Source organism: Propithecus coquereli, unplaced genomic scaffold (genome assembly GCF_000956105.1).
Source record: "Propithecus coquereli isolate 6110/MARCELLA unplaced genomic scaffold, Pcoq_1.0 Scaffold208, whole genome shotgun sequence".
NCBI classification, from domain to species: Eukaryota; Metazoa; Chordata; class Mammalia; order Primates; family Indriidae; genus Propithecus; species Propithecus coquereli.
This window is the reverse complement of record NW_012145856.1, coordinates 2,882,667-2,906,688: the sequence shown is the minus strand read 5'-3', so window position 1 is coordinate 2,906,688 and position 24,022 is coordinate 2,882,667. Positions and strand designations below refer to the sequence as shown.

Genomic DNA, 24,022 nt, shown 5'->3' with positions numbered 1-24,022 from the left:
TTAGTCTAGACTACAGATTGTCTCCCTGTCCTCCCTTCAAACACACATGTGTGCACATGCATGTGTGAACACACAGACGCACACACACACCCTGGCACTGCTCTGGACCAATGACACTTTAATGGATGATGGTTTCATTTCACACAAAAATTTGAAGAACCTAGAGCAGTAGTTTTTACCCTTGGCTGCTAATTAGAATCACCCAGGCTCCACTCCCAGTGATTTATTTAATTGGTGTATGGTAGTGCTTGGGCAACAGCATTTCTTTAAAACTCACTAGATGATTCCAAGATTCAACCAGAGTTGCACACCATGGACCTAGAGCAGCAGTTCTCAAGTAAGCCCTAAAAGCCTTGTTAAAACACGGATTATTAAGCCCCCAGAGTTTCTGACTTAATAGATCTGGGGTGGGGCCTAAGAATTTGCAATTCCCATGGGACACTGATGCTACTCTTCCAAGGACCATACATTGAGAACCATTGACCCTAGAGCACTCTCTTATTGATGAAACTTGGAAGTTTCCTCTTAATTATGCTTTTGTTTAATATTCTAAGTTAAAAGGACTTAGTTCCTTATCAGATATTATACCATCTTTGATTAATCAAGCAAGAAGTAAATAAAGTAAGCATTTCTCTTCCCCAGTTTAGGTTAGATCTAGACTCATTGCATCATGTTATTGGCCATCATCAAACAGATTGAAGCATATAAATGCAGAACTCAGGAAATGGCCTATTTCTGCTGATGCTTGCTTACCTTTATTCAGTGAAGGTATGTTCAAATTATAACAATTAAACCTGTATAACAATGAAAATAAATAGACAAGTTGGAGTTGCATAGGGCCACAAGAGCTCATCTAATTCATCTTACTACCTTAAAGCAGGTAAGAAATAACTCAATCTCTTGTAGAAATCAGAAACTTGAAAGAAGTGGGAGGAGGGAACAGGGTGAACAAAGACTTATGCATGCATTCAGGCATGGCCTAAGATGGACATGATGAAGAAACCAGCCTAACTAAAAAGAGTGATTTGTGTGGACAGAGAAGGAAAATAATGTCATACAGGAGGAGAGTACCACAAATACCTGGCAGAATAATTACAATTTAATGACATGAGCAATAGGAGGCTATTCAAAGTTCTTGAGCAAAAAAGGTCACATGAGGCAAACCATGTTTCTGCAATATTAGTGTGGTGGACTGGTTTAAAGATGAGCAGAAGCATTTTCAATTATTGCAGGGTTCAAATACAGAGCTGCTATTTGAAATAACAGATCACATTGACGCTTTATTGTTTTGGAAAATCAAAGATTTAATTTCAGGAGGAAAAATCTATTTTTTAGAACCTCAGTAGGGGTTCTAAATCCCTAAGTATGTTCACTTTGAGTTATATCTGAAAAGAATAGTAACAGGAAAATCTATGATCTACCACAAAGGCGCTGCAATTCTCTCACTCCATGTGATTCTGTTAAATAAGACAAACATACTTTTAGAAATTACTGGAAGCTTTGGAGTCTACATTTCATTTCAGATAGAGAGACAGGTTCTACAGTAAAATGATTTGACAAGGGACCCTTTGATTCTACATTGAATAGCAAGAAAGCACTACAGATTTTTTTCCAGTTATGAGACAGACAGCATAGTTAAATGTATTTTTATTCAAGATTTTCATCTCAGTCTGATTAATTAACTATCCAAGGATCTCTGTTAAGTTAACTGGATCATAAAGTCATCTTTATCAACAAAGTGGGAATTTCATAGCACGGCACTTGAATTTTAAAAAAAAGTTTTATCTTTAGTTCTTACAGGAAGCCTAATTTTTCTGATTGTCTCGAAAAAAGGCTTTAGTGGAACAAACAACCAAAATAATTATCCAAGAGGCAGCTAATTTGAATCCTGAGTGCCAAGACATGCTTAATGGGCAGGCTTCATTATAGGAATGGTGGTTCAACATGGAGAGCGAAGCACAGAAGTCCAAGGAGTAGATTTGGGGAGTGACCCCTCGGAAATGAACTGGAAGGTTTAAGGAAAATAGGATTACAGAGAACTGTGCAGATCCCCTCTTAATTTTTGCAAAGCTTTTCTTGGCCCTGCTGCTCCTCCTACTACCAACTGGATTGGGCTGGGAAGAGTTCCCTGTGGATCTTTGAGAGAATAATTTCATTAGAGTAGTGAGAAACAAACCAGTTTTCAGGCACTCTTAGAAGGAATGGATGAAATAGATGTGGCTATTGATACACATCATTATAAAGGAAGTTAAAAGAAGGAATAAGACATGAGATTTTAAGTTAAATGGGCAGCAGAGTTAAGAAAAACCTTTCTTTAAGCAAACAAGAAGTTCTGGACATTTTTAGATGCAGAGGAAAAGTAACCAAAATGAGAGTTTGAGAAAAGTGAGGTGAAACTTCTCCATCTCCATATGGAGGAAAGCATGAGAGATACACTCAGGGGAAAATCATGGTATGTTGATTTCCCAGTGAAGGTATGAGAGAGAGCTCACCTTATCTCAGCCCTATTTTTGTTTTTGTTTGTTTTCAAATAATGTTCCGTGGTTCACAAACATGACCGTGTATCAGAATCACCCAGGCATCTCATTAGCCTACAGTCTCGGAATGCATAAAGATTCTGATTCTACATTGGGCCCAGAAATCTAGATTCTTAATAAGCACCCCACATGATTTCCATGCTGGCAATCCAATGTTTGAAAAAGACTCTTGTGTGTTCATTTGCTCTATGAAGAGTAGAGATGTGTAGAGAAGGAAAAGGCGTATGGGCTTCAGAATGAAGATCTTGAATAGGAAGAAAAATATAATAAAAAGAATTTGTAAGTGACACTGAGCACCAACAAGTAAAAATTCAAAATCATGGATCACACCTTCCACCTTCTAGAAGGGCCATCAGTAGCAGATAGACCACACAGAGCAAGTTTTCCAGACATGCACCAAGGCCCCAGTCAGCTGTTTGTTCTTGTTTTTAGGTTGGTTTGATGTCTGATGTAAATGAAACATCTGAAGTTGATTGAAATTTCAGTGGCAAGTTGAAGTTTCACATTTTAGAGAGAATCACTCCCAAAATATCCTCATTAAATCTTCAGCTGTTAACAATGGAAAAAGAGAAAACATTTAAAATGTTTTCCACATACTTCACCAGCACCATGCAATTCCTGACATTTTTCCAGATCTTTCTGGTATAAGTTAATTAGAACACAGACAAAAAGTCAGATAGTGGGATCAGGTAAAAGCTAAGGGGGTTGACAGTTTTCCTTTGCAGCACTGAAGTAGAAGAACATCCTTAGAGTTGATTATCAGCCCCTCTTCCACTCTCCACAGCACCATCAGCCCCCAGCTTTCCTTGTGGGCTCACATGAACATTGCTCGGTTTGGGTTTGCATTTATTCTGGTTCTGTATGCCATAATTTAAAAAAATATTTCTGTTACTCAGTTTTATTAAAACAAAATAGATATTAAAAGCTAAAAATCATTTATGCCAGTGGTTTTTAGGTTTTTGCATAACAGACCCAAAGAAAATGAGAATGTTCTTCCAATCCCTTAAAAACTGATCATATGTATATACATGAATTTGTTTTCGTACAACAATTTCAGGGATTTGACAGATGGCCTGAAGGCTATTTTAAAGGGCTATAGACTCCAGGTTCATAATGCAGAGCAAGGACTGAGAGACATGGGGAACAGCTGATTTTTACTGGAATGTTCTTGTCTAATCTTTGCCTAATACATGTAATTTTTTGCATAGGTTTAACATAGAAACACTTTGGGGCTCTGTTTTTGCACTTCATCTTTCTCTTACTATTCTAAGCTCTCATAGAATCTTCATAAATGTTGTTTTGCTAAATTCCTAAATATATTTTAATAAGGTGCAATATCATGTTTCACATGTGTTTTATTATTGAATATTTAAGTGTCATCCAATATTTCTTTTTTTTTATTTCAGAATATTACAGGGGTACAAATGTTTGGGTTACATGGATTGCTTTTGTACTACTTGAGTCAAAGATATAAGTGTGCCCATCACCCAGATAATGTACATTGTGCCCATTAAGTATGATTTTACCCACTCCCTCCTCCCCCCTTCCTCTGCTTGATTTCCACTGAATTTTACTTCCATCTGTGCACATGAGTGCTGATCGGTTAGTTCCAATTTAACGGTGAGTACATGTGGTGTTTGTTTTCCCATTCTTGTGATACTTCACTTAGGAGAATGGTCTCCAGTTCTGACCAGATTGTTACAAAATGTATTAGTTCATTTTTTCTTATGACTGAGTGGACCACATGGTATAAATATACCATATTTTATTAATCCACTCATGAATTGATGGGCATTTGGGTTGATTCCTCATCTTTGCAATTATGAATTGTGCTGCAATAAACATTTGACTACTAGTGTCTTTTTGATAAAGTGACTTTATTTCCTTTGAGTAAATACTGAGTAGTGGGATTCCTGGATCAAATGGTAGATCTACTTTTAGTTCTTTGAGGAATTTCCATTCTGATTTCCATAGAGGTTGTACTAGTTTTTAGTCACACCAACAGTGTATAAGTGTTCCTTTCTCTCCCCATATATGCCAGCATCTATTATTTTGTTTTGGGACTTTTTGATAAAAGCCATTCTCACTGGGGTTAGGTGATATCTCATTGTGGTTTTGATTTGCATTTCCTGATGATTAGTAACTTAGCATTTTTTCATAAGTTTATTGGCCTTTAGTCTATCTTCTTTTTAAAAGCTTCTGCTCATGTCTTCTGCCAACTTTATAATGAGGTTGTTTTATTTTTTTCTTGCTAATTTGCTTGAGATCTTTGTAGATTCTGGTTATTAGCCCTTTATTGTATGTATAGCATGCAAATGTTTTGTCCCATTCTGTAGATTGTTTACTCTCTCTAATGATTTTTCTTTGTCTATGCAGAAGCTTTTTAATTTAATCAGGTCTCATTTATTCATTTTTGTTGTTGCTGCGATTGCCTTTGGGATCTTCTTCATAAATTCTTTGCCTAGACCAATATCTAGAAGGGTTTTGCCAACATTTTCTTCTAGAATTCTTATGGTTTCATGCCTTAGGTTTAAGTCTGTTATCGATCTTGAATTAATTTTTGTGAGTGGTGAGAGATCTGGATCCTGTTTCAATCTTCTACATGTGGCTATCCAATTTTTCCAGCATCATTTATTGGGTAGGAATTTTTTTCCCCAGTGTATATTTTTGTCTGCTTTGTCAAAGATCAGATGACTATATGAGGATGGTTTTATAACTAGGTTCTCTGTTCTATTCCATTGGTCTATGTCTCTATTTTTGCACAAGTACCATGTTGTTTTGGTTACTATAGCCTTGTAGTATAGCTTGAAGTGTAGTAAATCGATGCCTTCCAATTTGTTCTTTTTGCTTAAGGTTGCTTTTGCTATACATGGTCTTTTCTGGTTCCATACAAAGTGTAGAATTGTTTCTTCTAGACCTGCGAAAATGATGTTGGTATTTTAATAGGGATTGCATTGAAACTGTAGATCGCTTTAGGTAGTATAGACATTTTAACAATGTTGATTCTGCCAATCCATTAACATGGTATAGTTTTCCATATGTTTATGTCCTCTGCTATTTCCTTCCTCAGTGTTTCATAGTTCTCCCTATAGAGGTCTTTCACCTCCTTAGTTAAATATATTTCTAGGTATTTTATTTTCTTTGTTGCTAGTATGAAAGGTATTGAGACTTTATTTGGTTTTCAGTTTGACTGTTGTTGGCATATAGGAATGCTACTGAATTGTGTACATTGATTTTGTAACCTGAGACTTTGCTGAATTTATTTATTAATTTCAGTAGTCTCTTGGCAGAATCTTTGGGGTTTTCTAGATATAAGATCATATCATCAGCAAAAAGCAAAAGTTTGACCTATTCTGCCCCTATTTGGATGTCCTTAATTTCCTTCTATTGTTTGATTGTTCTGGCTAGGACTTCCAGCACTATGCTTAATAGAAATGGTAATAGTGGGCAACTTTGTCTGGTTCTAGTTCTAAGTGGGAATGCTTTCAATTTTTCCTGTTCAGTATGATGTTGGCTGTGGGTTTGTCGTATATGGCTATTCCTATTTTGTTAAGCGTTCTTATCATAAAAGGGTGCTGAATTTTGTCAAATGCTTTTTCCGCATCTATTGAGAGGATCATATGGTCTTTGTTTTTACTTCTATTTACGTCAGCCCTTTCTATTCTCATTGCTTTGTCTCTTTCTTCTACCCCTACTCCTGCTTTTGCCCCATTCTTGCTTATGTTCTTTACTTGATCAATTTCCTGTTACTCATACAGTTGAAGAATGCCCTTGATAACAGTTGAAAGAAAAATGTCATGAACCACTTTCTCAACAATAAATTATTTTGTATGAGATACATCAAACATAAATTTTAACTTAATCTCAGTCTTGATTATAATTTTATCTTATTCTTGTTTTTTCTTTTTTTTACTTAGATCTTTCTCAAAATTCCTTCAATACTGGATAGTGTAAAATTCTTTTATAATATTAATACTGAATAGTTTCTAAAGAGCTAATAATAAAAACTTAGTTCCAGCTTTCATAAAGGACTATTAAGTTTTAAAAATCTATAATCAATTTGTTTTATTGTAAAAATCATGTGAGTGAAATTATCAAGCATAGTGCAATGGTTGTGAAATCTTTATAATAAGCTCAAAACTTATTTAACTCTTATTTTCTTGACTAATTTATTTAATCTGACAGTAGTTTGTTAGATTTTTTAATTTTAAATGATATTTGTTTTCCAAAAATGTTTTATTTTTTTAAAACAAAAAAGTAGTGCAATTGCTCGATTTGATATTGAATACTGTATTCACTATTCCCAATTTTTGTTTATAGAGTTGTAAGTTATGAGAACATCAATAAAAATGACTACTACACTATTAGCAAAAAGGCGGTAACACACATTTGTAATGATGACATTGAATTTATTGAAATTGATCGATGGGAACAGGAATATCTATATCACAGAGAACTCAGTAAGATTCCCATATTTTCACTTTTCCGGAAATGGAAGGCTTTTAACGTATGGAAGAAGAATGTTCGCTCCAAGAAAATCACTGCATGTCGAAAATCTCTACAAAAAAATTTGTTCATTGTTAATCCTGTATGTATTTATTAATCATATTTTAAAATAACTACTTATAGAAAAAGAAAGTGTGAATGTATTACAGGCATTGGTATAGACTGTTGCTAAAAAAAATATTTCACCTTTTTTAAAAAGTTCACAATTTTCATCCTGTGTTTCGTTTAGGAGTCTGACAGTCTAGGGGTATTTCTACATTTTGTCTAGGGTTGCAAAATGCAAAAATGTAATAAAAGAGTTGCATAGGTTCCCTTTGATTATAAACAGCCTCAGAGTTTTGGATCTGTGACCCTTTTGTTGTTGATCTGGAAAGTTGTATGTCCTTTTGAGCAAAGGCAGCTGGCATCTGAGCAAAGGCACCTCCTCTCATCTTTGAGACACTCTTAACTTTATTGTTCAGAATAATTTGGGGCTTGTATTCAGTGCCTCCAAGTATATGTGTTCCTCTACAATGGATTCAGATTGTAGGGAAATTTTTAATATTTACCTGGGATGATGATGGTGATTGTGAAAAAAGAACTGTTAAATGTTGTGTGTCCATATTTAAAAGCCCTATCCATTAAATTTCAACTTGCATTGGAAGTTATCTACTTGGCCCCTAGGAATGAACTGGAATCATCGTTATTGTCATTCTCAGAGTACTGGGTCTTCAGCTGTCTATTTCTATGACAGTGAGGTATCACCCTCTCAGGTGAAGCCTCAAGTTTGCTTTTTTCTGATCATTTCCTTCACTTTACATATGTTAATCCAAAAGACTATTATCAACATGTCAGTCACACAACAAGGGAATGTTCAAGGACTCTGGCTAACACAAATATTAATGCAAAACAAATATATAAGATATACTATCTCAAATCATCCATTCCATTGAGCATTCTGAGTTGTGAAAATATTCCAGTCCTTCTTGACATCACTCAAATTTCATTAAGGATCCATCAGTCATGTGAAGCTATTTTACCACCTTTCATCTTTTACCATGTCTTGAACAGTAGGCATATCATAAATTTGTTACTAACTATTTAAAATAGTTTTTCTTGGGTTTGTCTTTAAAACTACCTCTATCAATCCTCAAAGCATATTCTCTTATATTACATGCTGGGAACTATCATTCTTGCTCTCTACCTTTCTTATCAATAGTTTTTTTTGGCTTTTGTAGTATCTTCTCTTGAATTTAGTCCTAGCAAACTAGAAAGTTCTCATCCATTTAAGCTATCATTGATCTAAATAACAGACCCATTGCAGTGGTTTAAATATCTATTAGATGCTATAATTACCCACACACTTACCATTAGTATTAAATTTACAAATAGTTACCTAATGTGCCTAATTACCCTACATTAGGTTGAAGGAAGAAACATGGAGTTGTCCTTGAAAATTTTTTTTTATGATTTTTTTAAACAACCAACTTTTTTGGCACCTGTGCCTACATTTTCTATAGCAATTTTGATATATATTTACATACCATGCAATTCACGCATCTAAAATATACAATTCAGTTATTTTTACTATATTCACAGAACTGCCACCACAGTCAATTTTAGAACATATCTATCAGTCCAAAAACAAATCCCATTACCCATTAGTGATCACTCTCTATTTTTCCCCAACTCCCCTGTCCCTCCCCCCAAGTATAGGAAACCACTAATCTTTCTGTCTCCAAAAATTTGCCTATTCTTTACATTTTATATAAATGTAGTCATACAATATAGTTATTCTTCAGTATCCATATGGGATTGGTTCCAAGAACTCCCAATGGATACCAAAATCCACAGATGCTCTTATATAAAATGTCGCAATATTTGGATATAACCTACATACATCCTCCCATATAACTTTAAATCATCCTAAATTATTTATAATACATAACACAATATAAACACTATGTAAATAGTTGTTATACTATATTGTTTAGGAAATAATGACAAGAAAAAGTCTGTATATGTTAGGTACAGACACAAATACTGTATACCTAACTACATTTTATATTTGCCGTTGGTTGAGTTCACAGACCTGGAACCCACAGATACAGAGGGCCAACTCTATGTGGTCCCTTGTGACTGGCTTTTTTCACTTAACACAGTGTTTTTGAGGTTTGTCTATGTTGTAGCATAGCATTTCTTTAATTGGCAAATTATATTCTGTTGTATGGATATACCTATTTTATTTATTGATTCATCTATTGATGGATATTTGGGTTGCTCGCACTTTTAGCTATTATAAATAATGCTATAAACAGTCATGTACAAGTTTTTGTCTGGACATATGTTTTCATTTCTTTTGGGCAAATATACCTAGGAGTGGAATTGCTGAGTCCTTAATAAGTCTACATTTAACCTTTTGAGAAAATGACAGTTTTCGAAAGCAACTTGTTACCCCTTAAAATTTTAAAATTAAATTTGTGTTTGTTCTGTGTCAGAGCCTTTTAGATAAACAGATGGCTCTTGCATTATCATTATGCCTGGACATTTTAAAGTCCTTAAGGTAACACAAATATTTTTGCAGCCATTAGCCAAACCTAATGAAATTTAAGATATTGCCTAGTTTTCTGTTACTTGCCCTCAATTTCATTCCTTAAATAGACATATATGTGTTTTCAAAATGAAAAGAAAGGAATTTGGGAAAATTAAATCTGATAATTCAAAGAATACTTTTAGAAAAAGTTTCATAAGTGCTCCTGTTTAATGTATGCATTTTGTAGTTGTGGCTAAAGTTAACATATAGAACCATTTACTATCCTTAATAACAATTCTTGCTTTTCAAATATTTTTATACTTTAAAAATGCAGGATTTTTTCACTAAGTAATGATAAATTCTTATTTTCATTCAGTATTTGCGACCAGCTCTTCTTAAAATAAATGAAATGTGTTATCAATTGAGTTTCATGGGACTATGTTATATTGAAAAATGTCACACCTACACCCTGTACGAATTTAAGGCTGTGCAAGTCATACGGCTAGCAGAGGTAAGAAATTTTGTCTATAGGAATCAAGATTTTTTTTTCCTACTATTGCTACTTCAGTACCACTAATTATACATATTCATCGATGTCTAGGTGATAGAGCGCCTAGAAGAATTTCGAAATGAGGCAAAAGAGGTGGTCAGGAAGGCTTGTCGACTTGCTTTGTGTGCTGCAGGATTTATTCCTGATGACTGTGCAGTTGGACATTTTGAGGGTATGCAGAAGAAAGAAACTCAATATATCAGAGTAGTGGCTTTCTAAAATATCAGCTCTTTTTTATTTTACTTTTGTCAAGTTTAAATAATGATCCTATTTTTCAATTATTTCAAGCTTTTGCTTAATATGTTATAAATGTAATGTATTTTGTGGGAGGGGAGAGGGGAAAGTAAATATTGCATTTTTCTCATATTACTCCTACTTGTGTAGGATACAGAATCTAAATTGGATACAGAATCTCAATTCAAAAGCGTTTTATAGTAGACTCACGGCCTCTCTACTTAAAGGTGTATCCAACCTACTAGGACAGACAATAGGTTTGTTAAAATTAAGGGACTGGATGGATCTCAGGATTGGCCCCAGCTGTCATGTACTATAAAAGATGACTAAGATGCTGGTAGAAAGGAGGGGAAATATGTCCCTGGGAAAGAGGTAACATAGTATACAGATCAAATCCCATTAACGAGAACATTAAACTGTCTGCACTCTGTCGAGTTGAAATCCTTTGATGTGAAACTCTTGGATAGCTGGGCTGTTTTCTGGGGTGTAAAATGCTTCATGATCCAAAAAATTTTGTTGTTTTTTAATTTTATTTGTCTTTTCTTTTAATTATATTGAAAGAAATGGAATTTTTACACAAGAATGCTTGTTGTACTTTCTGTTGTTCTTAGATTATTTTAAAATGCTGGATAGTGCAGGTTTCACTGAAGTGCCATTTGAGTTGCCCACTCATGGAGACTCTGACAGAATGACATACACAGAACAGGCCAGCAAAAGGCATCATTGCATGAGGCTGACATGGTAATTGATTATTCTTTCTTTTAAGAAAAATTAGAGCATCCATCCTTCTCAAGTTTCATTAAAAATTAAACCCTGGAAGGTGATGGACATGTAAATTTGCATAACTGGAATAATAATTTCACTATGTACATCAAAACATCATGTTGTATGTCTTAAATATGCACAATAAAAATTTAAAACAAAAAAATAGAATACTTTCTAGGAAATAGATGATGTCTCATTTCAAAAAGAAAAAACTAAACTCTTCACCACAGGGTTCATGAATAATGATGAGGAATTTGGGGATATGGTGACCTGCATGCATGCTCCAGAAGCAGCCCCCCTACCCAGCTGCCCCCTAGCAAAGCAGTTGCTGGGACTGGCAAGCCGGTAGAGGCTAGAGTGTGAGTCCAAGGCCAAGATCCTACTTGATCTCTCCAGCTTTGTTTCCCTCTGGCCCAGCCTGGACCATGGAGACCTTCAGTAGAGCAGGCTGTGGTAAGGAGAAGTCAGACACACAGAGATTTGTAGACCTCCTCAAGTGGGCCTGGAGTGTCCATCTTTTTGGTCACTAAAGAACTACAGGCAACTGTATAACCACACCAAGTTCCACCCTATCCCTAAGGCAGGTCTTGCAACTGGGAGCCAGAGATGGAAGTTGTCTTCCTAGAACTTTGCCAGGGGACTCACCCTCATTAGCATTAATTCTGCCATCTGCTTTACCCAACTAGATCTTGACCTTGACAGTTCCAGTGTTTAGATTTCCTGTCATTCTAAAACCTCATGATTACAAACAACTCTTGCAAACAAAATCATCAAACATTATCTGAAAAGTTGTCTGTGGAACTATAAAGTACTGACGGTTGTTATTTTATGCTCACTAACTTAATCCAACTTTTGCAAGTGTCTTTTTAATAAACCTTAACTGTGTACCAGTTTATATATGAAAATGTCCATGTAGCAACAGAAGTCAGTGAAGCAGTCTGTGAGACCACCACCATCATGGGCCTAGAAGTACTAGAAGCCCTGGAGCTCTACTTAAGCAAAATAAAAAGTTATTTTAAATGTCTTGCTGACTCGTCTGCATTTCTAAGCACACAAGTAAGGAAAAGCAAAATTTGCACCTTTGGGTTAGCAACTGCTGTGAAACAACATTTATTCAATAGCAAAGATTTCATACTTTTATCATTAGAATGCAAGTTACAGATGTTTTATGCATTAATTTCTTCTTTAAAGCATGTTTTTAAAAAATCTGGTGGCTCTTTTGGCTAGATGAACCAGGTGCATTTTCCTTAATTATATTACTCATTAAATATCCTACCAAAGAACTAGAAAACCTAGCTAAATTGATGCTATATATTTGAATATATTTGTGTTTTAAAAGAACAACTCTTCTTGACAATAAATCTATGCTATTATAATATAATTAAATGGAAATTTAAGAAGAAATTATGATACTTTAAAATTTAAACACTTGCTTTAGAGGCACTGTCAAAAATATGTAGTGAATATATAATACTGAAGTTGCATTTATTTTTTTCTTTCAAGCTTTATCCGTCTAAATGACTATCTAATTGAGAACACAATGCACGTCTTAACAGTAAATTCTGTTAACTCTCTTTTGAATTATCTCACTGACAAGCTAAAACGAACACCTTCAGCAGATGTCATTCAGAAATGGATTACTGAAGAGAAGCCTGAAGTCACTGATAAAAAGGTATATTCAGACAAAATTAAGAATATTCATTGGTCAGTATTTATTGAGGAGTACATACTATGTTCTATGAATTATGTTATTTTCTGTGCATTGGAAAAATAGAGAGATGCTTAGAGGATTTCACAATATAATGGGAGCCTACCATATGCATATAAAATGGTGGAAAGAAAATCAGCATATCAATGAGTATCTAATAATAGAGTAAGAATCCACTGTACTGAGAAAATGTTGCTGTCTGTCTCATAGGAATTTGCTAAAGGTTATTCATGTGTTCATTGACATATTTCTTAAGTACCAATTAGGTGCCAATCCCCACACTGGATATGGGGTATATAGTGATGAAAAGTGTAGACAGGATCCTTGCCCCCAAGAAACTTATAATGTGGGGGGTCATCATGGGCATAAACTAGCAGGGAGAAGCAGGAAAAGTGGTATAAATGAAAGAGATAAGCAATAATTTAGAGGCGAGAAGAAGTAAATCATGGAAGCAAATCTTTGTGCTCTGAGTGGATGACCTCTCAGGAGGATGTTGATCTTAACAACACAGAGTAATTTGGGATGTTTGAGATGAAGTAGTACAAAGTTGTACAATCTAGCATAGTGAAGAGGGAACTCATATTATCTCATATCCAAGTTTTTCAGTAAGCTTTGGCCTAGCTCCATCTTTGATACCAAAAGATTCTTGCCAGAATTACCTAAAAACATAGCAAAACATGTTACTGATTTGATCAAGCCTCCCACCTTTTCATCTCAGCTGTCTTCCACCTAGGAAACCTAACTATGCAGTAAAAGACCTGATTATCTTTGCCTTAGTTTCTCTTTTCTCCAAAAGTTAAAACATAGTCCCATACTCCTTTTCATTGCTTTCTCTCCTTCCTTATTTTCAATTCCTCCTTTTTATAAATACTACAAATTTTAAAAGTAGCATTTATTTTTCTAATTATAAAAGTAATATATGCTAAGTGCAGAAAATTCTAAAAACACAGAAATATACAAAGAAAAGCATCCTTTGCTGCCCAAATGTAACTATTTCCAAGGGAAAAAAGATATCATACTTTTACTTACTATTTTATCTTGCTTTTCCACTTAGCAATATGGTATTCTGAAAAATTTCCCAAGTCAACATGTATTTTGCCATGTGATATTCTCAAACAGAAATGTATTATAATTCTTTTTATGGCTATTTTTTTACTTCAGCGTATTACAGGGGAACAAACGTTTAGGTTACATATATTGCCTTTGCCCCACCCAAGTCAGAGCTTCAAGTGTGTCCATCCCCCAGATGGTGCGCACCGCACCCATTAAGTGTGAATATATCCATCCCTCCCTCCTATCCCCTCCCATCTGCCTAACACTAGATGAATGTTACTACTATATGTACACATAAGTGTTGATCAGTTAATACCAATTTGATAGTGAGTACGTGTGGTGCTTGTTTTTCCATTCTTGTGATATTTCATTTAGTAGAATGGGCTCTAGCTCTATCCAGGATAATACAAGAGGTGCTAGATCACCATTGTTTTTTGTGACTGAGTAGAACTCCATAGTGTTCATATACCCATTTTCTTAATCCACTTGTGTATTGATAGGCACTTGGGTTGTTTCCCACATGTTTGCAATTGTGAATTGTGCTGCTATAAACATTCTAGTGCAGATGTCTTTTTTATAGAATGTCTTTTGTTCCTTTGGGTAGATGCCCAGTAATGGGACTGCTAGATCAAATGGTAGTTCTACTGGTAGCTCTTTGAGGTATCTACATACTATTTTCCACAGAGGTTGTACTAGTTTGCAGTCCCACAAGCAGTGTAGGAGTGTTCCTGTCTCTCCACATCCACGCCAACATTTATTGTTTTGGAACTTTTTGATAAGGGCCATTCTCACTGGAGATAAGTGATATCTCCTTGTGGTTTTGATGTACATTCCCTGATGATTAGAGATATTGGGCATTTTTTCATCTGTTTGTTGGTCATTAGTCTATCTTCTCTTGAAAAGTTTTTGTTCATGTCCTTTGCCCCCTTTTTTTAGGGTTGTTTGATATTTTCTTGCTGATTTTCCTGAGTTCTATATAGATTCTAGTTAACAGCTCTTTATCGGAAGTGTAGCATGTGAATATTTTTCTTTAATATTTCAGTTTCTTTAGTGAATTTTTCTTCCAAGTACCGGATTTTTTTGTTGTTGTTTCTTTGTGTTGGGTATCCATTTTCTCTTGCATATCATTGAGTTTTCTTACAATCCATGTTCGAAATTCTTCTGTCATTTTAGTGTTCTGAATTTGGTTGATATCCATTGCTAGAGAGCTGGTGTGCCCCTTTGGGGGTGTGCTCTCAGTTTGATTCTTCATAATTCCAGAGTTCTTTCGCTGATTCCTTCCCATCTGGAACAGCTGTTACTTCTTACCTGTAGATTTTCATTTAGATGACACAATGACACACCTAGTTTAGTCTCTGAGCCAGTAGGTGGCGTTCGTGGGTGAGATTCGACCACACTCCATATGATGAGTCAGTAAATGTAATAAAAAGACATGCAAATTGACCTCCCTGTCAGTAGGTGGTACTTGCTGGAACTAGCAAGCTGTGGTGTTGTTTTTGGGTCCTGTAACCAGCTCTGGTTCCTCTGGAGAAGCACTCTAGTGCCTCAGTTGGTGGGTGGGGCCCTGGCATTTCCAGGTGTGTCCTTATTCTCCACCTCAGTGGGGGCAGGTGGGGGAGTGAGGCTGGGCAGAGCTGGGTTGGGTGAGCCTGCCCTCAAGTTTCACAAATGCTGTTAGCAGGGGTCAAAGGTCTGTTCTCTGCTTCTGGGCAAAGTTGCCAGGGAGGGGCTGAAATGATCCCACTCAACCAAAAATCTCCATGTGGAGGTGGGGCTTTCTTAGACCCACAGTCTGGCAGTCTGGAGCAGACCTTGCTCCTTTCCACCCTCCCCTATTCCGTGGTTTTTCCTGGGCATCTGCCAGCAGGCAGGACCTCAAGCCAGTGGATCTCCCCTGACTGTGATGCGAGCCAGGAGGTTCCCTGCCCAAGATCATAGCCTGAGCTGGGAGCGCAACCCTCCCATGGGAGGATGGTTGCCCCTCAAGCATGCTGCAGCTAGGACCCACTCTGATCTGCCCCTGAAGGCACACGCACCTCAGTAAACTAGTTCACAAATATCCCTTCTGTGCCCCCGGACAATGCAATCAAGTCCTGGGTGTACGGGATATGTCCTGCAGGCCTGTGCCCTGGGCCCTGGAGATCAATCCCTGACCCTGCCAGGGAGAAGAGCACTGGTCTCAAGTCACCCATGGGGTGCCCAAGCTGGATCAATGTCTCTGTGCCTCAGAGTTTACCCTGCTCTGCTGGAGTCACCAGAGAAGCAACACCTGGGTGGGCCAGCAGATAGGGAGCTCACAGTTCAAGTACCCCTCAATCTGCTACAGGGCCCCAAAAGGAAAGGTCCCATTCCCTGCGGATGCCTCCAAGTGGTGGCTAAATTGTCTCTCTCAGCAGCCGCGGGTAGGGGAGGGGAAGGGGAGAATGAAGCAATATGGCACCTGCCAATGGGCTCGGGTCTGTGGGGCAGGAGGTGCCCCTAGGGAGCGGAGAGCCTGTTGCCCTGCTGTAAGAGGCTCACAGCTCACCGGTGGCAGTTGTCTCTGGGCTGGTGTTGGCAAGTCTCTCCAGCAGCTCAGAAGCCCACCAGCAGTCCGAAATGCAAGAGAGGGGAAATTTAACCGCTCCACCTACCCTCGTCACTGGTCTCTAAGCCTCTGAGGGTTTAGACGCTGCCGATGCCTTTCTCCTTCCAGTTCTGCTCTGCAACTTCTTCGCATGGAGTCTCCTGTAGTTTCAGGCAACCTTTCATCTGACCCTCATCCAATCTATGTTTATCTGCCTGTTTGTTTTTTCACTTTCATCTAAAATCTGTCTTTCTTGCAGAGACACTCTCGCTGGGGGTTTTTCTCATTCGCCATCTTGCTGGTTGTCAGAAATGTATTATAATTCTTGTAAATAATTTCTTTTATTAATCACGTACTCACTATTCCAAATAATGCTGTGAAGGACTTCCTTGTCCATATATTTTTCACACATTTTGGATTTTTCCTCTTAGAAGAAATTCCTAGATGTAGAATTGTTGGATCAAAAATATGCATGCTTTTTAAGGCTTTTGATACATGCTGATCCATAACTTTCTACAAAGTTTTGCTAATTTATAACCTTCTTAGCCATGTTTGAGAATGAGCATTTACCCACATGCATACTAGATATTATCTTCATTTTAATCTTTGTCAGTCTGTTGAATGCAAAGCAATGTATCACTGCTTTTAAACGTTATATTTTTTTAATTGCTACCCTAGTGCAGGGATAAGAGCATAGGTCCAGCAATCAGAAAGACCTGGGTTTGAATGCTGGCCTGCTGCTTTCTAGCCAATATGTTGTGGATGAAATATTTTACCTTCTCCAGATCCCATTTTCTCACAGGAGTAATAATGGTACCTGTTTCATATGGTTGATGTGGGAATGATGTGAATAGCACTGTGCCTGGCACACAGTAAACAATCAATGCTGTTACTCATAAACTATTTTAAGGAAGAGAAGAAGGACAAGGTTGATTGATCATTTGTATTTTCCTTTTAAGAATTATCAGATTATGCCCTTTTCCCATTTTTCTATTTGAGTACGTGTCTATTTGAATATATTTCTATTTAAGTATTAATATATTATAGTACTTCTATTAAGTATATCAACTATATTTTCATTCAACTATTATCAACTTTCTATGTGCTACATATTATACATTACTGATATGTTTCCCAATTTATTATTTACTTTTCCATTTTGTCAATAGTGTTTTTATAAAAAGAGAAGTTTTACATAGCTGTGTAGTCTTTCAATATTTGTCTTTTTTTCTGTGATATTACTTTTTTGAAAGACTTTCTGCACTCCAAGTTTATAAATTCAGCTAATTGTATAAACTTAAGTTTACATGTCTCTTGTTTTGTTTTTGTTGTTTTTAATTTTACACCTTGGAACTTGTGTCTTTATAACACTGCAAATGTGCTCATTTCAGGGGGCCCCTGTGGTGGAAAAGCAAGAAGAAGATGAGTCCCTCATCCCCATGTTCCTCACAGAACTGATCTTGACAGTCCAGTCACTACTCTTTGAGCCTTCTTTGGAAGACTTCCTGGTGTGTGTTTTTTCATGTAAAATCCACATATAAGCACCTTTTTGGAAAATTAAGCAGCTGTTTTACTGTCAATTGGGTGGCAGGATTGCAGATGGCATGTCTCCAAACTGATCGTAAGAAAGAATGCATTGTTCTCTCACAGCATTACATCTACATCAAACTATCCAATAGGTTAGCACATACTCTTTAACTTGAGACAGATCAGGGACCTTGTAAGGTACACAAGCAAGAAAATATACGCTATACAAAATTTGGAATTGACTATTTACATCTCTCTAAGTAAAGTTCAAGAAACGTCTGTCATAAATACCATTTTTGAAATCTTTTTAAAAGCATGCTACATCTGAGAGAATGTCATTGTTTAAGTTATCTATTGTTGTGTAGCAAATTACCACAAATTTAGCAGTTTAAAACAACAGCCATTTATTATCTCATAATCTCTGTAGGTCGGGGGCCTTGTCGCCCACTGCTCAGCTCATCCTCTGTTTCAGGGCCTCTCCAGGCTGCTGTTCATGGGTCTGCTGTGCCTGAGATCTTATCAGAAGCTTGAGTAGAGAAGGATCCACTTCTGAATTCCCTTGGGTTTTTGGAAGAATTCAGCTCTATGCGGCTATAGGACTGAGGTTCCCATTTTCTTGAGGGATGTCAGCCAGGGACCACCCTTAGGTCCTAGAAACCATGTGGTCCCCTTTATAGACAGTTTACAATATAGCCATTTACTTCTTCAAGGCCATATGGAGAATTTCTCTCAGAAAGGGCTTTCAGTCATGTCTATCCAAGATAATCACCTTTTTAATCAACTCAAAATCAATTGATTTGAGACTTTAATTATATCTGTAAAATCCCTCCACCTTTGCCATATAATGTAACTTAATCATGGGAATGACATCCCATCACCTTCACAGGTCTCAGCCACACTCAAGAGGAGAGGATTGTACAGAGTTTGTACCCAGAGGGCAGGAATCTTAGGGATTATCTTAGAATTCTGCCTACCACATTTGCATAGCAAGCCAGTTGAAGTCTGTATTTTCTGTTGTTAGCTGGTATACTATGTGCAACAGCACTAGTAATGAGGATCTTTAGATTTTAGTCTTGACTTCACAATTAATAAGCTATTTGACCTTGGGAAAACCACTTACCTCTCTGGATTTCAGTTTCTGCATTTGTAAAATGAGTTCCAGTGTTGCTTCCTATTCCATGCAGCAGTCTATGATTCTGTAATTTATGAGATAGGCTCTTCTAAGACAATTACAATGTCAGGCAGACTGCTAAGGTCCCTGTGGTTGAAAGCCCACTGAAAGGCTCCCACGCAGAGAGGCACTGGGCTCTTATGTCCCAGCCTGCCACAAGACTCATGTGCTACAGATGAAACAAGAAGGCTCTCTCCTGCAAGCAGCTAGCTGTTCTTTACCCCCAAGTGATGGGCCTCAAAAAATTCTATACTCCTCCCATTTCTTATTGTAGGACCCTGCTCCCCACATGGGTATTTTTAACTCCTGTACATGAAAAATACATGGCCATGCTCTGGGCATAATCGGCATGTTTGTGTGTTCATACCCATATAAGATTTTACTTCATATAACCCAAAATTAGCCGATAAATGTTAAATAGGGCTATAATTCTTAAATTTTCTATTTTTCTCGTATTGTTTTGGTCATTAGTCTTCATCATTCCCATCCAGTTGTTTCACACACACATATAGAGCTTAGTCTAAAGGAAAATTGTATATTTAAGTTATGACATCTTTCATTGTTCTTGCTTATATTACCTATGGATTCCTAATACTTGATTCGATACATACTTTTCAATTTTTATCTTTCCTATTATGATTGGTGGGCTCCCTGTTATTTTGATTCTGTTTACTGCTTTCACCTCTTGAAGTAGACTCTTTCCTCCATTGATTTATCTTGGTTCTACTCCTATACCAACATTTTTTCCTTCTCAGTCCTCTTTCTAAGAGCCTCTCTTTTGTCTGACCTTTGACTGTTGCTATCCTAAAGGGCTTCATCCCTCTGCTTCTCAACCTCTGTCCTCTTCTTGGGTGCTCTTTTCTGTGCCCATTGTTCTGACTACCACTTCTAGAACGCCAACATAGATATATATTGAGATCCAGTACTTTTATTCTAAACTCCAACTAATGGCCATCTGGAAATCTCCACCTGAATGTCACAAAATTAACTGCAATTCACCAAAATGACCTGAACTTACCAACTTTTCCCATAACTTGCTCTCCCCTCCCTATCTCTCCATCAATGAAAGGCACTATCCAGATTCCCAAGCCAGCAATGTGGGAGTCCTCCTAGATCCTCCTCTACCTCCTCAAGACCAAGTTACCAGACCTGGTGTGCTGACCCTTGGTTGCACCCCCTCCACCTCTCTTCTCCGTAGAGACCTCAGCATTCTTATCTGGGCTGCCGTAAAAGTCCATTCTCATTTGCCTGCCTCCCTTCCCTCTAAGGCATTCTCCACGTTGCTGACAGCAAGACTATTCTCACATGCAAATCTGATCGTGTCACTTTTCTGCTTAAAATTTCTCCATCATCTATAGTAGCATTTTTCGGAGTAAGCTCTGTGAGATGTTGATCAGCATTTTAAGAGTGAAGGGATTGCAGTACACATTTACATATTAACAGCTATGAAAAATCCTGGTGAGCAGGTCCTGAGAAGTATCCTTTTTAACTTTGTTCAACCCAGGGTTTCTTCCCAGACTTACCCAGGAAATTGGGACCCTGTATCCTCTGGGTAGTCCCCAGTCACAGTCTGGGGAGCACCGGTCTATGGGCCAATATTGGCATCATGCATAAGGCCTTCCATGAGGGGGCCAACTGCGTGTTGTCCTGTTTCTCCACACTGGCACTGTGCTCAGTGCCTGAACAGTTCACAGCACCCAAACCTACCACCCCTTCCTCAGGCCCTCCATACACAATGACTTGGCAAGGATTGTACTCCTGTCTTGTACATTTGGCAAGCTCCTATTCATCTTTTAAGACTCATTCATTTCAAGAGGTACCTTTTCTTTATTATTCCTATATATTTAGTGGGTACAAGTACAGTTTTGTTACATGGATATATTGTATAGCAGTGAGGTTTGGGTTTTTGGTGTACTCACATCCCAAATAGTGCACATTGTACCCAATAGGTAATTTCTCATCCCTCACCCTCCTCCCACTCTCCCACCTTTGGAGTCTCCAATGTCTATTATTCCACTCTACATGGCCATGTGTTCAAGAGGTACATTTTCTTTATCATATTTTCTCTAATTAGATTTTACATTTGTTATGAACTATAAACTAATTAATATGCATTGAAGAGGATGTGAAAAACACAGAAAAAGGATCATTAAAAGCATTCATAATCCTATGTGCCAGAAATAGAAATAACCTCTGTTAACATTTTTATATACTTCCCTCCAATCTTGTTTTAGTACATACTGATATACTGACATACCTAGCTTACCATGAGATTATATATGTAGATAGATATAGATACAGATACATGCTTAAATTGGGGTGATATCATACTCCAATTTTATGTCCTACTCGCTCTTTTTTTAACTTAACATTATATCATAATCTTCTCTCCATGTCATTAAACAATTTTCAGAGATACCATTTTGAAAGGATACATGATTTTCCATTGCATGAATGCACCATAACTTATATAAATGTGCTCCAAATATTTTTGAACACTGAAGTGTTGCTCTAATTAGTTATGAGCAATGCTGCATGTAAATCTTTGCATGTAAATCTTTGTTTAGTTTGCATATGTAATTTCTTCTCCTAGGTTAGATTTCTAGAATAGAAATTACTGCTCAAGGAACATAAACTATTAACCCTCCCTTTAAACTTTCCTATAGGTTTACTTTGGCCTTTCTTTCCTTATGACCTATTAGTGTTTTGTTCACACTTCAGCTATAGAACTCATCAGAATGTGTTGCAATTTTTCACTTATCTGGCTCTCTCTCAGCTTGAAAATATGTGTCCCAAAGGCAAGGCTTTGTCTTCTGATTTGTCATATACTCAGAATCAGCACAACACCTGGCCTGGTTGAATGGGTTTTTATTTATTTTAACATTCAAAAAATTCAAAAGTACTCATAAATGTAGTCATATATGTGTTTACATTTATGTTTATGTCTTTCTCTCTAACAGGATGGTATTTCAGGTGCAATTAATCATTGTCAAAACACCGTGCTATCAGTTCCTAATCTCGTGCCTGATTCGTATTTTGATGCTTTCACCAGTCCTTACATTAACAACAAACTTGAGGAAAAAACATGTGGAACTGGGCCCAGCTTATCAGCAGTATTTGATGATGATAAGAATTTTCACACAATTATCTATCAAATAAAGGTATATTTACTTTGACTAACCTATTTTATAATGTTCTCAATTTTTAAGAAATTGAGTAACATATTCTCTTTCTTTCTTATCTTTAAATGTTCTGCTTGCGAAAATTGGAATACACCTAATCTCTAAATGGCAAAATTTGAAAATAACCTTTGTCCTTTAGAAATTATCCTATGAAGCATGAAATGATGTTTTAATATTTAAAAACAAAAGCACATTTATAGAGGAAATTGATGTGAGAAGGGAAAGAACAGCATTACTCCTTGGCGTGTTTCTTTTCTAGATTTCTGGGTAACCTAGTCTCCTACATGGAAAACAGAAGTGTGGCTAATATAGTTTGGATACTCGTCCCCTCCAAATCTTATGTTGAAATTCCATCTCCAATGTTTGAGGCAGGGCCAAGTGAGAGGTGTTTGGAGCATGGGGGCAGATTCCTCATGAATGTCTTGGGGCTCTCCCTACAATAATGAGTGAGTTCTTGCTTTGTTTGTTCACATGAGAGCTGGTCGTTTAAATGAGTGTGGCACCACCTCCTCCTTCCCTTGCTCCTTCTCTCACCATGTGACACACCTGCTCCCCCTTTGCCTTCTGCATTGATTGGAAGCTCCCTGAAGCCCTTCCCAGAAGTAGATGCTGGCACCATGTTTCTTGTACAGTTTGCAGAAGTGCAAGCCAAATAAACCTCTTCTCTTTATAAATTACCCAGCCTCAGGTATTTCTTTTATAGCAACATAAAATGAACTAACAGTGGCCTTCGACTTACTGTAATTGCCTTTTCTCCTGGGCACCCAAGTGCTACTATAATTTTCAAACTCAAAATTTGCCTATTTGTCAATCATCGATATCCATATACGCAGAGCCCTATGTAACTTAAAATTAGCATAGTGTCTAATTTTGTTCATTTTATGAAGATATTGTTATAGCTATCACAATATGATTTTAAAAACAAATGTAGTGTATTCCATCTAATACTGTTTCCATTCCTGCTTATAGTGAGTTCTTATTCTCAACTGTATTATTTTGAATTATCAATTCAAAAATTATAAGCTCCTACCGTGTTTCTTTTTCTCCTTTCAAAATTTTAACTTTACGAATTATTTTAACTCTATGTAGGTTCTAATTTCAAAATCTTATTCTAGATCTTTTGTTCTTTTGCATTAACACTTGTACTAAGGAAGGACTTACACAACCTCATTTCATTCACTAACTACCATATATGTGGCCTAATAACAAATAGAAAAATAGTTTCTACTTCATCAACTTCTTTCCTTAGTCAATTATTTTTCTTTAAAATGGTGGCTATAACATTTGTAATTAAAAATTTTATTTCCAATTTGGAGGAGTCAAGGGCAGATGTCTAAATTTGAATGATCCCGCATATTTTCCAAAAATAATGAGGACCTATAAGAAAAAGAAATAAAACTAAACAAAATTTATTCCCTTAGCAAGTAACTAGAAGATAGCACCCAAATGTCAAATTACCTTTGGGTAAAATAATAAACACAAAAACCAATGAGCTTTCTTTTTTAGGCTCCTGCCCACAAGCCTTTGCAGATAGTGAGGCCAGTCCTTTGAAAAACGACAAAAGTGAGAAACAGGGAGCTAGCAGCAGGCTTGAGGTTAATCTAAAATCAGAGCCACACCCAAATGTTTATGGCAGCACAATTCACTATTGCAAGAATGTGGAAACAACCCAAGTGCCCGTCAATCCATGAGTGGATTATTAAAATTTGGT

At 36.8% G+C, this 24,022-nt stretch overlaps 1 protein-coding gene across 1 annotated transcript in view; it reads left to right on the top strand.

The window, feature by feature from the left end:
• DNAH6 (dynein, axonemal, heavy chain 6) overlaps positions 1-24,022 on the top strand; it is a 318,529-nt gene that overhangs the window by 32,354 nt on the left and 262,153 nt on the right. The window contains exons 4-10 of the mRNA XM_012644194.1: positions 6,858-7,125; positions 9,932-10,066; positions 10,157-10,277; positions 10,951-11,080; positions 12,608-12,776; positions 17,823-17,939; positions 22,090-22,290. Of these exons, the coding sequence (XP_012499648.1) occupies positions 6,858-7,125; positions 9,932-10,066; positions 10,157-10,277; positions 10,951-11,080; positions 12,608-12,776; positions 17,823-17,939; positions 22,090-22,290 (1,141 nt within the window). The remainder of the gene's footprint in view (positions 1-6,857; positions 7,126-9,931; positions 10,067-10,156; positions 10,278-10,950; positions 11,081-12,607; positions 12,777-17,822; positions 17,940-22,089; positions 22,291-24,022) is intronic.